The 15,436-nt window shown below is 45.1% G+C and overlaps 1 protein-coding gene across 5 annotated transcripts in view; it reads left to right on the top strand.

Moving 5' to 3' along the window:
- The window catches only part of LOC143291197 (phosphatidylinositol 4-kinase beta-like), a 79,549-nt gene that overhangs the window by 12,402 nt on the left and 51,711 nt on the right, over positions 1–15,436 (top strand). For all 5 annotated transcript variants that reach the window (XM_076600934.1, XM_076600933.1, XM_076600932.1 and 2 more), the window contains exon 2: positions 10,026–11,931. In XM_076600934.1, the coding sequence (XP_076457049.1) occupies positions 10,836–11,931 (1,096 nt within the window). In that variant the 5' untranslated portion in view covers positions 10,026–10,835. The remainder of the gene's footprint in view (positions 1–10,025; positions 11,932–15,436) is intronic.

Here is a 15,436-nt window from a genome sequence, read left to right as displayed (position 1 = left end):
AGATCTGCTACTGGTAACCTGTAATCCAGTACAACCTGTTCAGGGTCGGGTTGCTGGCGACTTAACTGGCACTCCCACCGCTCCCTTCCGGGACTGGTGAGGCGGGTGGCTAGACACCCTTATGGAATTAAAAACAAGATCCATAAAAGGGCGTCAGCTCAGGAGAGCCACCGACAGCCATCTAGCTCCACCGTGCTGTGTGCATGCCACACGCAGTTGGCCGCCGGGGTGTGTCTACCCATGCATGCGAAGTCTGGACCTGGCAGAATCTGCGGAAGAAAGCTATCGGTTCATTGGAGAGGAAGGCGGTTACAGCAACGCACTGTGGAGTGCAGAGAGCAAGATGAGACACCGAAAGGATATCTTGGTCATCCACTGCATCCGTGCTCATCCTCCAGTCATCTCGACTTAGTCTTGCCACTGGAAATTGGTGAACCCGGACGAGAGAGTGAGGTCGATGTTGCGCAGCTCCTCTTCACTTAAACAAACTCATCGCGCAAGTCATCAGTCATACTTAATGACCTTTCATCTTTCATCCTTTCATCACCCCCAAGTCCTGTGGCGACAGGCGAGCGACGAAACAACAGGTGTGGGTACACTGGCAGTCGAAGCTGCAGACCTGCACGTAGGCGGTTCAGGCCATAGGGTCATTCTTCATCGACAGGAGCAGCAATGGAGTTCGGCAGCCGTCTGAGCAGCCCTCTTTAGGAATGCATTGCTCACGTCCCTGGCATGAGGAAGGGGCTAGAAAAGGTGTGCTAAAAATTGCCTGCTCCATATCACCCTGGCCAGCATACTGCGGCTGGTGGGGACCCTACATCAGCGGTCAAAACAAAGAGAAAGAAAAGAATAAAACAAGGATCGTTCCTCTCACCATAGGTGCTTGGAACATAAGGACTCTCCTGGACAGAGATGACGCGGACAGACCCCAAAGGAGAACGGCACTAGTTGCATCCGAACTCGCCAGATACAACATCAACATCGCAGCCTTGAGTGAGGCTTGGCTTGCTGACGAAAGCGAGCTCAATGAATGGGGATCTGGTTACACCTTCTTCTGAAGTGGACGAGGAAGCGAAGAACGACGTGAGGCTGGCGTTGGTTTTGCAATAAAAACAGCACTCGTCAGCAAGCTAGCTGGAATCCCAAAGGGAGTCAGCGATAGGCTTATGACCATGAAACTCCCACTGGCATCTGGCCAGAAGCACCTCACCATTGTCAGTGCCTATGCCCCAACCATGACCATCCCGGGTGAAGTGAAGGCGAAGTTCTACGAGGACCTTCACTCTGTCATTGCTGCTATCCTGAAAGCAGACAAGCTCATCATTCTTGGGGACTTCAGTGCTAGAGTTGGCTCTGACTACATCTCCTGGGATGGAGTGATTGGAAAGCATGGCATGGGCCACTGCAACCCAAATGGATTGCTTTTGCTTCAGACCTGTGCAGAGCACGAACTGCTGATAACCAACACGGTTTTCTGCCTCCCTACCCGAAACAGGACGTCATGGATGCACCCTCGCACAAAGCATTGGCATCGGTATCGTCAGGAAAAGGGATAGGCAAGATGTACGTGTGACAAAGACCATGTGCGGCGCTGAGTGTTGGACAGACCTTCGAGTGTTGGACAGACCATCACCTTGTAGTCTCGAAGCTGAATATTCGAATCCAACCCAAGAGACGCCCCCAAGGCCAAGGCCAGAAGGCTCCAAAACGGCTCAACATTGCTAAGTTGAAAAACATCACCATCAAACAGACCTTTGTGGAGCTGCTGGAAGATCGTCTGGAATCTGCCTCTCTGGACAACCAGAATGTGGAGTCTGACTGGAGGACCCTACACAAGCTGATCTATAGTACAGCTTTAGAGACCCTGGGACCCATGACCAGAAAGCACAAAGACTGGTTTGATGAAAACTGTGATGAAATCAAGCAGCTTCTGGATGAGAAACACCGTCTGCATCAAGCCTACCTGAGCAACCCAAAGTCCACATCAAAAAGTGATGCGTACAATGCCATCCGCAGGACTGTTCAGCAAAAGTTACGTCAGATGCAGGATAAGTGGCTGAGTGACAAAGCAGATGAGATCCAGGGATATGCTGACAGGCATGATATGAAGAGGTTCTATGATGCCTTAAAAGAAGTCTACGGCCCCACATCCTTGGGATCATCCCCCCTCCTCAGTGCAGATGGGAATACCTTGATCACCAAGAAGGAGAAAATTCTCTAACGTTGGGCTGAGCACTTCAACAGTGTCTTAAATCGCCCTTCCTCCATAAATGATGAAGCCATAGACCGTCTCCCACAAGTCCCCATCAATGAAGCACTGGACGATCCGCCAACACTTCTTGAGACCCAGAAAGCAATCCGTCTGCTATCCAGTGGCAAAGCACCTGGCTCAGACTCCATACCAGCAGAGGTCTACAAGGATGGAGGCACTGTGCTGACTGAGAAGCTCCATCAGCTGTACTCACTCATGTGGAAAGAAGAGACGATCCCCCAGGATTTCAAAGATGCATCTATCATTCATTTGTACAAGCAAAAGGGGAACCGGCAAGCCTGTGATAACCATCGGTGCATTTCCTTGCTCTCCATCGCAGGCAAGATACTTGTCGGGATCCTACTAAACCACCTCACAGCACACCTTGACCAAGGTCATTTGCCTGAGAGCCAATGTGGATTCCGGAAAGAGCGTGGAACCACCGACATGGTGTTTACTGCAAGGCAGCTGCAAGAGAAATGTCAGGAGCAAAATGCTGATCTGTTCTCCACCTATGTCGACCTCACTAAGTCCTTCGACACCGTGAGTAGAGAGGGACTGTGGAAGATCATGACCAAGTACGGATGCCCTCGGAAATTTATTTCCTTGGTCAGCCAATTCCATGAAGGCATGCAGGCTCGAGTCCAGGACAATGGCGAAACATCTGCTCCTTTTCCTGTCACAAATGGTGTCAAGCAAGGCTGCGTCCTGGCCCCAACACTGTTCAGCCTCATGTTCTCTGCAATGCTTACTGATGCCTTCAGAGATGGCGATGTTGGAATCAGCCTAAAGTACTGAACAGCTGGCAAGCTGTTTAACCTCAGAAGGCTTCAAGCAAAAATGAAGGTCATGACAGACATCATCAGAGACTTTTTGTTTGCTGATGATTGTGCCCTCAACGCTGGATCTGAACCTGACATGCAACTCAGCTTCGACAAATTTGCCACTGCCAGCAGGAACTTCGGCCTTACCATCAGCACAAGGAAAACTGAAGTTCTCCATCAGCCAGCCCCAGGGAAACCCCACGTTGAGCCCAACATCACAGTCAACAGTCAGAGACTCAGTGTGGTGGAGTGGTTCACATACCTTGGCAGCACACTGTCACGAAATGCGACCATCGACGATGAAGTGAACATCAGGATTGCGAGAGCAAGTGCAACCTTTGGTAGACTGTATGCAAATGTTTGGAACAGAAGAGGCATTGGTCTTGAGACCAAGCTAAAGGTCTACAGAGCAGTAGTTCTCCCCACACTACTGTATGCCTGCGAAACTTGGACAGTGTACCAACGACAACACCAAGAAGCTGAACCACTTCCACACAACATGCCTCAGGAAGCTACTGAACATCAAGTGGCAAGACAAGACCCCAGACACGGAGGTGCTTACAGAAGCCACCCTTCCCAGCATCTTCACCATCCTGATGCAGTCCCAGCTTCGCTGGGCTGGATACGTGGTGCGCATGCCAGACCATCGGCTGCCCAAAAGGCTCTTCTATGGCGAGCTGCAACAAGGAAAGAGATCACACGGAGGTCAGAAGAAGCACTTCAGAGACACTCTGAAAGTCTCTGAAAGCGTTTGATATCAACCCTGACTCCTGGGAGGAATCTGCAGTGGACCGTGACAAATGGCGCACTGCTGTGCACAAAGGCGCCAAGTCACGGGCAAACAAGCTCCCTGACAATGATATGCCTGTCTTTGTCTGCACCAACTGTCAGCGAACATTTCGTGCGCAGATTGGACTATTCAGCCATCTGCGCATTCACAGACAGATTCATGAGCCTGTTTCACAACTAACTTGCCAGTCTTCAATGACTCGCACAGAATGTGTGATGCCATTCCCGGCTTGACTGCAAAGCCCATTCTAAAACTATTCTCTAAACATCTATTAAATCAAGTCTCTATCGTTCACTGTGATATATTTGTTGTGCTTACACACACACTTTAATCAGTTAGAAGCATGCTTGATTTCAGTTTAATCATTCATCAGTGTAGAGATTTCAGCTGACGCTAAGCTTACGTCATTTTGTCCTTCTTGTAAGACAACCACTCCACAACCAGTTCGCTGTACTTCATTGGGTGAGCAGAAAGTTGTGTTTATACTGGCAGAATCATAGCAATTCCATCTTTAAATCTATTCCATGTGTGTGTGCCTACATTAAATTTGAACTGATTTAACGCAGTTTGTAATTTTCTGCAATGAGCTTGCTAACACTGACCCTTTTCAGGTGACTTAAATTAAGATTATGAATTTATCGTAGATAATCAACACTTCATTTTATACTCATTAGAAAGTAGGTGTTGAGCTCTTTCTTCTGTGACCTATCTGATGTAAATTGGTTCAGTAATCATTTAGAAATCTGTCACTGAACACCTTGAAACAAACACAATTCTAATCAGATTTAGCCTGATTGGAGATGATTTGCTTCACGGGCCATGCTGGCCTCAGTGCAGTTCGCTTAACTTGCATAAATTGATGGAGTGGGTGATCATCTGGTCACTTTCCACCTGGTCAGTCATCTGACCAGAGTCGCTTTCTCTCTCTTTTGCTGTTTCGCAAGCAGTGTGTGTTTTGTGTGCGTTCTCACAACAGCTGGTGTCACCGTGATATCGCTTGCACTGTTTTCCTTCTTCTCCTCATCCTTGTTTTCCTCTTCTCCTCAGCCTTGTTTTCCTCTTCTCCTCATCCTAGTTTTATCTCTTCTCCTTATCCTTGTTTTATCTCTTCTTCTTCTATCTCCTTATAAATATTGTAAATAAAACAGTAGAAAACCCTTTGTGACTGGCCTCTGTATGTTCCTGGTCTGTGCACAGGGATTCTTGTCTATCCTTTAATTCAGTAAATCATCATTAGAAATTCTTTTGTACCATACCCTTTCTTAATATAATAATACCACTTGGGACCATGGCTACATAATGACTAATATATATCATTTTATGTCTGAGACACTTGGTTCGTTATCAGTTTGTATTCCACATATTATTTTTTTAGTATAATTATGAAAAAGCATCACATCTGACAAGAATCAGTTTTTATTTATTATTTATTTATTTATTTATTTTTTTTAAATAATCTGATTAGGACACCATTGTTGACTTTTTGGGGTTATCTTGACATTATTATTTGAACAGTGTTGTGGAGTTATCATAGATAAAACAGTGGTGAGATAGAGAGGCAAAGATAGAAAGTAGATGCACAATTCTTTCAGTCGTTACCCCGCCATTTATCGTAGATGCACAATTCTTTCAGTCGTTACCCCGCCATTTATTCTGTCAATGAGATTGCTCCATGTTACTTTTATACCTGTAGACCTTTTAACAGGCAATTATAAACAATAAGTGATAAGCGACAAGTGGTTTTGTCAGTCCTTATGTTGTAAAAACAGAGGCAGTGGGTCTAGTTATCTGGCCTCGTTTAGTTGATGACAGTGAGAAAGGTGGTGGTGTGTAAGAAGGTCAGAGATGGTGATGATCTTGGTTGTGGCTAAAAAACTGGTTATCAGTAAATTTATATTAAAAAAAAAAAATGTGTGTTTATAGCAAACAGCCTGTAGCTGTAATGTATGCATTGAATTGGTTATGTGGGAGAACTGTACACCATAGCAGCAGAGATGATGCTCTGTGTGTGTGTGTGTGTGTGTGCATGTGCGTGTGTAATGTCTGCACCTGTTGGATCAAACTCAAAGTCCATCTTAGTTCAGCGTGTAGCAGGAGTGATCCTGGGGCGAGTTATGGGAACATTTTGTGCTTTTAAGTAGAATGCAATGATTTATTAGGACATTTTGTGCTGTAAAGTAGACTGCAGTGACCTAAAGGAACATTTTATGCTGTAATTTACTTATTTAGTGTGACTGTAAAGTAGAATGTGATGATTTACTGGAACAATTTGTGCTGTAAAGTAAATTAAAAACAGTTATCTTTAAATGGGAAAAAATTTTGCTGCAAGGAAGAATTTGCTGATTATGGGAACATTTTGTGCTATAAAGTAGAACATGATGATTCATGGGAACATTTTGTGCTGTAAAGCACAATGTGATGATGTGTGGGAACATTTTGTGCAGTAAACTCACAAAACTGTAAAGTAGAAAGTGATGATGTATGCAAACATTTTGTGCTGTAAAGTAGAATGTGATGATTTATCATGGAAAATGTTTTGTGCTGTAATGTAGAATCAATGTGATGATTTATGGTTCAAACATTTTTTGCTGTAAAGTAAAATGTGATGATTTATGGGAACACATTGCTCTGTTAATTAAAACATGGTAATGTGTGTGTGTGTGTGTGTGTGTGTGTGTGTGTGTGTGTTTTCAAACCATATAGAGGTGCAGAGGGGTGGGGAGTGTGGGAGTGAAAGAGGGGAGGGGTAAGGGGGGAAAGACAGGATGAGGGAGGGAAGGAATATGGCAGAAAAGGGGATTTGAATCATGTCATCAGCAGTGAAGAGGTTGTTGTTACTCAAAACTGCTGACCTTAAATTAAATTTAAATTAAACTCAGTATTAGTCTTGTTTTGAGCCAGACTGTCATGGTGTGGTGCTGCTAAGCACTGTTGTTGATTGTTAATCACAAAATTATGGTCATTGTGAATCTGTGATCCCTTCCTTCCACCTTCCACACCCACCTTCCCTCCCTACATTGGCTCTGTCTGAGGTATGTCTCACAGGACATCATTGTCACTGATTATGCCATGCTTGCTGTCTCACTGGTTAAAAAAAGAAGAAAAAGAATAGATAAATAAAAATGGGATCTTGGTTGTAAATGAAATGTCTGCCACCTGTCTACATGTATGCAAATGATGCGCTTACATAGTCACACCTCCCTCCGCACCTCACCCCCACACTCCGCCCACCCCCCACCCCCTCTTTTTTGACTCACTTGTGTAAACAAAGTGAGTCTATGTTTTAACCCGGTGTTCGGTTGTCTGTGTGTGTGTGTCTGTGTGTCCGTGGTAAACTTTAACATTGACATTTTCTCTGCAACTACTTTGTCAGTTGACACCAAATTTGACATAAAAATAGGAAAAATTCAGTTCTTTCCAGTCATCTTGTTTAAAGCAATATTGCACCTCTGGGATGGGCACAAAAAATAAAGAATGAAGCCTAATTATATGCAAACTGCATTTACTGTTATATTTATATTTTTTGTATTCTCTAAACTTGGCACTTTGATTTGATATTCTGACCCAACAACTCGAGCAGTCATTATTATTTTTTTGTTGTTGTTCAAACAGGAACTTCTTTTGCAAAGCATGGAAGTTTTATTTATTTTGCAAACGTTTTGGTGCAGATAGTAAAGAAGGGAAATTACTCTGTAATTAATGCTAGGGGAGTTAATTTGCTTTAAACTGATCTTTCTCATCTTAAACATTACATTTTGAAATTATACTCAATACATAAAAAGCTTGGATTTTTTTAAGTGTATAACAAGTGAGTCTTGAAGGCCTTGCCTCTCTTGTTTCCCTTTGATTTAGCAGCTGCACATGAATCTTGCCTGTGTGTTGGCAGATAAACATTATGAGCATTACCAAGTATGATCACAGTTTGAGCGTGGTCCAAGTTTTTATAAATGTTGGTGTTATTGTTCTTATGATTTGAATTTATTTATTTATTTTTGAATATGTATAATATATATTTACATTTCATTGAAATGCCACATTGTTGGTCAAAGGTTTCTACTGTACATTTCCTCCACAGCTACACACTGAGAACTCGGGGTCTAGTGGTAACTGAATCAATGCTCGTGTATTCATGTCTGCATGTGAATTTGGAAGTGACATGTCTTAAGCTGACACTCAAGTGAATGGGATTTATAAACAGTGCATGAACAGTGCATGCTGATATGATGCTGCATACAGTGTGTGATTCACACATGGTTATGCTTGTATACTGTGTGATTTGCTTTGATCTGTAGAGAATTGCAGACTTCAGCCTGCTTGTAATCAGAGACAGAACAGATGAGTTTATCTTAAGCATGAAAACAAACCCAACAATGAAATGTGGAGGCATCAACAACAGCAAGAACAACATCAACAGCTCGTCAACAACACTGGCACTGTGGTACATTTGTTCCAAGGCTGCCTTGAGAAATACTGGACCACATCACTTCAGACAGGGGGAGAGGGAACAGGAAGGGACTTACCTATACTAGTATGGGAGAGGAAACTACAGAAAGAAAAAAAAAAAATCAGTGATTCTTCCCCTACCTCTCATCTCCCCAGCCTTCTCAGCTCAGTGTAAATACTGTGGCATTGTTACTGCTGCAAGGCTGCAATGATTTTATTCTGGTGAGGTGGGGGTAGTGGAGAGAGAGAGAGAGAGAGTGGTGGTTGGGGGGTGTGGGGTGGCATTGAGAGAAGTGTGTGTTGTGCTGTTTGTCCACAAGAGGTGGCTGGTGAAAACTGGTGGGGAAAAAAAAAAGTGTACAGCAGGAGCAGGCCTTGAAAGTGAGTCATGATATGGGATCTGGTGCCAGGAGATTGATGTTGGGGGTGGGGGTGGGGGCATGGGTGTTTGAAGTAACATGCAGATTTGTGTGTGTGTGTGTGTGTGTGTGTGTGTGTGTGTGTGTGTGTGTGTATTGCATATATAGAATTTAAATGTGCAAAAAGAAACACCCATTGAACTTCTTTCATAAATCATAGTGGCTATCCATATATATATATATATTATCTACTGTATGTGTACACACACACACACACATATGCACGCACGCATGCATGTACACACGTACACACATGCATGTATGCATGCATGCATACACAACATGCTGGTGGGGAAACAGACAAAATATAGTTTTTGATAAAGGTAATGGTATACTTGTTCAGAAAAACAACAAAACACATACACATGTACACACACACACACACATATGTGCATGCCCACACATGCACATACGTACATGCGCATGCACACACACACAATGTACTGATGGGGGAAACAAAATAGAGATGGGCCTGGTTCCTGATAAAGATACACATATACTTGTATACTTTTTCAGAAACACACACACACACACACACACACACACACACACACAGTGACACACACACCAACACACACACACACACACACACACACTCACACATATGCACATGCATGCACACGCAAGAAAAAAAGAAAAGAAAAAAGAAAAAACGTAGGACAGTGACTCAGTGTGAAAACCCAGATGGGATGAACTTAAGCTAGCTAGTAGTACTAGTACATGTAGTTAGTCATGAGGAAGAGAAATTTTGTGGTTCCTCACAGGTGAGGTTGGGCACAGGTGCTGAATGAACCCTGTAGATACATATGTATGTGTTCTGCACAGGTCTGCAGGGTTACAAATATATTGACAGTGTGCAGGTGTGATGAGCTATGTGTTGGCTTGAGATGGATGAGGTAGGATGTATGTTTATACCGTTTTAGGCCTGGATAATATTACATTGGCTGGATGAGAAGAGCATAATAGTGGAGGAGAACAATTGCTGGTAATGATAACTGAACAACCCTTCCATTATTATTTAGAAAAATAATTATAACCTTGCAAAGATTGGCTAGAAAGAAGATGAAAAGAAAAAACCTTTCAAAGACTGCAACTGGGGGCCATGTGTTTATGTGTGTGCATCTATATGTGAATGTGTGTGGCTCTGTGTGTTACTCCCACCAGGATGACAATTTTTGATTCTGAAAGGTTGGCGGCGGCTGTGAATCTATGAATTATCATGACTTATTATTATACTAACTCATTGGAGAGAGGAGTTCCCTAGTTTGTGTTGACGGGTTGTCATTGGTCTGTTTCAGGTCTCTTCCTCCTCCTCCTCCTCTTCTCCTCCTTTCTCCTCCTCTGGCCCCAGCCACTGTCCTGCTGTCCAAGGGGGTCCCTCCTGGTCTCACCTGGTTGTCCTCCCGGCAAAGGTGTGACTGTCTTCTTCCTCCTCCCCCACCCCCAGCCCCAGTCATCCAGCATTTCTGAACGATCCAGCCATGTTCCTCATCTCTTGGCACCTGCCTGCCAAGGTAGTGTCTGTTGTTGAGTCCGACCCTGAAAGAGAGAAGCTGCGTGGCATGAAACAGCGACAGCCCACAGTGTTTCACTGCACTGCCAGGGACAAGTGAAAAAGTGGAAACTTGAGAGACAGTTTTTGTTGTGTTTGTGAGTTTTTGGGTTGGTTGGTTGGTTTGTTGTGTTTTTTTTCTTCAAGAATTGTTGTGTTTTAGGGGACAAAAAGTAGATAATGTGTTTATTCTTGGGACAAAAGAGCTGATGTGGGCCCTGTTGAAATGATGTTAATGGATAATCATATAATGTTGTTGGGTTTTTTTTATTTTTATTTTTATTCCTATGATCCCTGTTGAGATCTGGTTGAACGCTTTGTTTTGAAGGTCACCCCCAAAAAAGAAGTGTTCAGGGTTCTGCAGACCTCGTTCTTACCTGGCAATGCAACTGACTGTGCCCTCAGAGTGTGCTTCATTTGACTGGGTGTGGGGAATGAAGACCTTGACCATTGTAACATTAACAGTTAACTGTGCCCAGGAAGAAAACAGCTAGGTGGTGGTGGAGTCGTCTGGGAGAATAAGCCCAGCTTCCTCACTGAGTGGCCGCCAGTTGCGATGGCCAGTGAAGTGAAGCTGAAATGTCACCTTCATGATATCCAAGTGCACAAGTCAGCCCTTCACACCCAGCACGCTGCGGCTGGAGAGTGCGTCGGCGACGCAGATGACAAGGGGAAGTATGAGGTGAACGGAAACTACACTTTCAATCCTGAGTTAGCCAGCACTCCTCACCAGAAGAAAGTTGATGTTTGTTCGTGTGATCGCAGTCCTCAAAGCATGGAAGAAACGGTGTCAGGGCTGCCTGTGGAGATAGAGGGGTTGGTGAGCAGCGATGGAAAGGGCAGTAACACTTCATCTTCACTGTCAAGAGAGGAAGGAGGTAAGGAGGAGGAGTCAGATGGTTTGGGATTTTTGGGCCACGGTGCTAGTGGAGAACCTGGGAGTTGGGAAGGGGTGATGAAAAGCAAGGGTCGTGGTGGGGGTCACTGCCCACGGTCCAAAGATGTGAAGGACAACAAATGGCAGCAGGAGCACATGGTGATTGATGAGCAGCCCACCTCCCCCCACCTGGTTGAACGCAGCATGTCCTACTCCACTGTGGAAAAATCCAAAACCAAGGATCTCTTGATGCAGATGAAGGAAATGTTGTCGCTGGGCCACTCCCAGAAAGAGACTCCTTACAGTGAGCCGCATGACTCAGATCCTCCTCTCCCTCCTCCTCCTCCAACAAACACAGACACGGACGGGAGTGCTGGTGATGTGGCTGGTGGCTCCTGCAGTGACAACGATGACAGGTGCCTGGCCGACACAGACAAAACCGTCACATCCGAATCGGAAGCCGAACACAATGACATTTCTAAGTCTTCCGAGGACGAGACAGCGGAAGACATTACACCCCAGCCAGCCGCTGTTCCCCAGAAGGTTCTGTGCTTGCCGCGACCATTCCGCTTCAAGGAGCGACGGTCGAAAGACAGCGAGAAAGTGACTGAGAAGCCTCCCATCGGCCCCCTGGCGGTGCGTGGCAGCAAGGGCAAGGTGCCGCCCACACGGCAGTCCTGGCTGCTGAGGCTGTTTGAGTCCAAACTGTTTGACATGTCCATAGCTATTTCCTATCTCTTCAACTCCAAGGAGCCAGGCGTGCAGACGTACTTGGGTGAGTAGTGTGGCTGTGCGTGTTGTGTGTGTGTGTGTTTGTGTGTGTTTGTGCTTGTGCTTGTTTGTGTATGTGAATGTGTGTGTGTGTGCATCACTTCATGCATGTGTGTGTGTCTGTGTATGCGTGTGTGTGTTTGTGTGTGGTTTGGAGAGAGGTGATGCAAAGGATGACATTGTCACATTGTGTGGTGATATGTTTTCACATTATTTGAGAGCTCAATCAGTTTGAGTGCAGGTGTGTACTTGATTAAAGCTGAGTCAGTGTTAAGTTGGAATGAAGCAATGACAAACATCTGCTTACAAGATGATGCTTTTTTCCCTGTTCCTGTCATGCAGTTCCAGTGTTGGATAAAGTGGGTATCACATACAACTTTTAAGGCTTTTCCTCTCTCACATCTTCTTCTTGTTTTTTTGTTGTTATTTTTTTTTGTGTGTGTGTGTGTGTGTGTGTGTTTGTTTTTAGTTTTGGTTGCTCTCACTTTTCATTGACCCCACCCCCAATCCCCACTCTCAATAAGAGTATTATTTTTATCTTATTACATTATTGTTAATGATGAAATTGTCTGTTGATGATTGATCAATCTCTGTGTCTTGACCTGATCATTAACCTCTGCTGTGTTGGGCATGATTTTGGCTTATGCTTCCTATTTGCCTGGCAGTTCTTGGTTGTGGAGAGTATTCAATGACTCATGAAGCTTCTGTGTCATCTTTTGTGGCAAAATCTGGTTTGTCGTCCACCATTTTAAATGCAGCATCTGATTTTCTTAGGGGTACTTCAGATACCATCCATGAAATGAGCATACAAATCCCGATCGGGTGCTATTCCTCATGAATGATTAAACATTTTAAAGGAGACATTTCAGGCTTTTCTTTTTGTGCCTATTGGGATGCAGTAGCTGTAGAAATAGGGGAAAAAAAGACATGCAAACAGTGAAGCATTTTAGCAGACATATAAATATATGTATATATACATTCTTGGCACTTAAGGGGTTATCACTATTTTCATTGTCGTTGTTTTCGTTTGTTTGTTGATTTTGTTGTTTGCAGTGGCAAACTATTGAAGAATATTTTTCGCGCGTGTGTGTGTGCGTGCGTGCGTGCGTGCGCGTGTGTGTGTGTTTGAACAAGGATAACACTATTTTTGATGACAAGGGAAAAGAAAGAGCATTGACAGAAGTAGCCTTAACCTTCACCGTACTTTGTGGGTCTGACAGACCCATTTTTGCCTTAAAAAATGCCTTTAAAATATATTTGGTGTCCGATTAATTTGAAATTTCATGACTTTTGTTGTCACAACATATGCATCATTTTAGTAAATTAATGTACACTTTAACTGATTAGTTAATCAGTTACGTAATTGTGAAAATTTTTACCTGCATTCCTACGTTGTGGGTCTTACAGACCCATACTCCCCAAAGAAGAGAAAACACTAAGTACCCTTATTCGTAATTCGTGGGTCTCTCAGACCCATACTCGCAAAAGAAGGGAACAAACCAATAATCCCTTTGTACTACGTGGAACGAAGTGATTGTGCGTACATGACTGATGACACATAGGCTACCTCACTGCTTCTGTAGTTGGCTGGCACATCGCATCCGGCTCTCACGGAGAACACAACAGTACAGCAGGCTACCGGTGTCATTGCCTCAGGCAAGTTATATTTTGATGATTATCAAGTTTATTAATTGCCATCAAGTTAGCTTGCCATCTGTTCGATACTTTAGGTCGATTCCAACATCGCCATCTCTGAAGGCATCAGTAAGCATTGCAGAGAACATGAGGCTGAACAGCGTTGGAGCCAGGACGCAGCCTTGCTTGACACCATTTGTGACAGCAAAAGGAGCAGATGTTTCGCCATTGTCCTGGACTCGAGCCTGCATGCCTTCATGGAATTGGCTGACCAAGGAAATAAATTTCCGAGGGCATCCGTACTTTTTTTTTGTTTTTGTTTTTTTGTTTTGCTGCCCCATCATCTGCGCCGTTTCAGTGGCATTACTCCCACGCCGCTCATTTAGATTCCCCCATACACGGCCACACCCGGGTTCGTCCGTCGCAGTCCCAGCGTCGGCAGTCCACAGGGAACCATCGATGTTAGGTCGCCTGGAGGCCACACACCAGAGGAGACCCTGCACTGCTGCTGAGTCACTTCAGTGGTGTTCAGTGGTGCCTGTTCTGTTTTAACGTACTTAGGACACCACCTACTAAGCCCCCTACTAACGACAATAATGGCTTAGTCGCGGAGCCAGACTGAGCGAGCATCTCTCCCAGAGTGGAGACCGCCACCACGTCCCTCAAACAACAGCCCCCCCATGAATCTGCCGACACTGACGACATTGACAGGACTCACCCAAAGCACGGAAGTGGAGGGGTATCGAAACTGAGGTCACCATGAGAGCAGGGCATGAAAGGTCACAGACTTTGAGACTATTTTGTTTATATTGATGACGATGAAGGGGGAGGAGGATGACGATGATGATGACGATGTTGCTATGGAGGTCCATTTTGGTTTGGGACTGCGTGACAAGGCTGTACTCTACGCTTCCTGTCATAATGATATCCCGGCGTTAACCAGGCCCGAGAGATACAGACACTTGCAGTGTTGGTCAGGTAATTAGAGCAACACACCCAAAGATGCATCCTTGAAGTGGATGACACTCGACTGTGTGGTCCCAGTCTCCCCATTTAAGCCCACAGCACACTCAACTCTGGGTAGGAGCCGGCCACGGGCCGAAAAACCCACCTCCGCTGGGATTCGAACCCGCGTCCTCCCAGCCGTCAGTCCGCGACGCTAACCACTTCACCACGGCGGCTGGTAGGGCATCCGTACTTGGCCATGATCTTCCACAGTCCCTCTTTACTCACGGTGTCGAAGGCCTTGGTGAGGTTGACATAGGTGGAGAACAGAGCAGCATTTTGCTCCTGACATTTCTCTTGCAGCTGCCTTGCAGCAAACACCATGTCGGTGGTTCCGCGCTCTTTCCGGAATCCACATTGGCTCTCAGGCAAATGACCTTGGTCAAGGTGTGCTGTGAGGCGGTTTAGTAGGATCCTGGCAAGTATCTTGCCTGCGATGGAGAGCAAGGAAATGCCCCGATGGTTATCACAGGCTTGCCGGTTCCCCTTTCGCTTGTACAAGTGAATGATAGATGCATCTTTGAAATCCTGGGGGATCATCTCTTCTTTCCACATGAGTGAGTACAGCTGATGGAGCTTCTCAGTCAGCACAGTGCCTCCATCGTTGTAGACCTCTGCTGGTATGGAGTCTGAGCCAGGTGCTTTGCCACTGGATAGCAGATGGATTGCTTTCTGGGTCTCAAGAGGTGTTGGCGGATCGTCCAGTGTTTCGTTGATGGGGACTTGTGGGAGACGGTCTATGGCTTCATCATTTATGAAGGAAGGGCGATTTAAGACACTGTTGAAGTGCTCAGCCCAGCGTTCGATAATTTTCTCCTTCTCGGTGATCAAGGTATTCCCATCTGCACTGAGGAGGGGGGATGATCCTG

This window comes from Babylonia areolata, chromosome 16 (genome assembly GCF_041734735.1).
Source record: "Babylonia areolata isolate BAREFJ2019XMU chromosome 16, ASM4173473v1, whole genome shotgun sequence".
NCBI lineage: Eukaryota > Metazoa > Mollusca > Gastropoda > Neogastropoda > Buccinidae > Babylonia > Babylonia areolata.
Note: the sequence above shows the minus strand (reverse complement) of the source record. Positions and strands in the feature narration are given on the sequence as shown.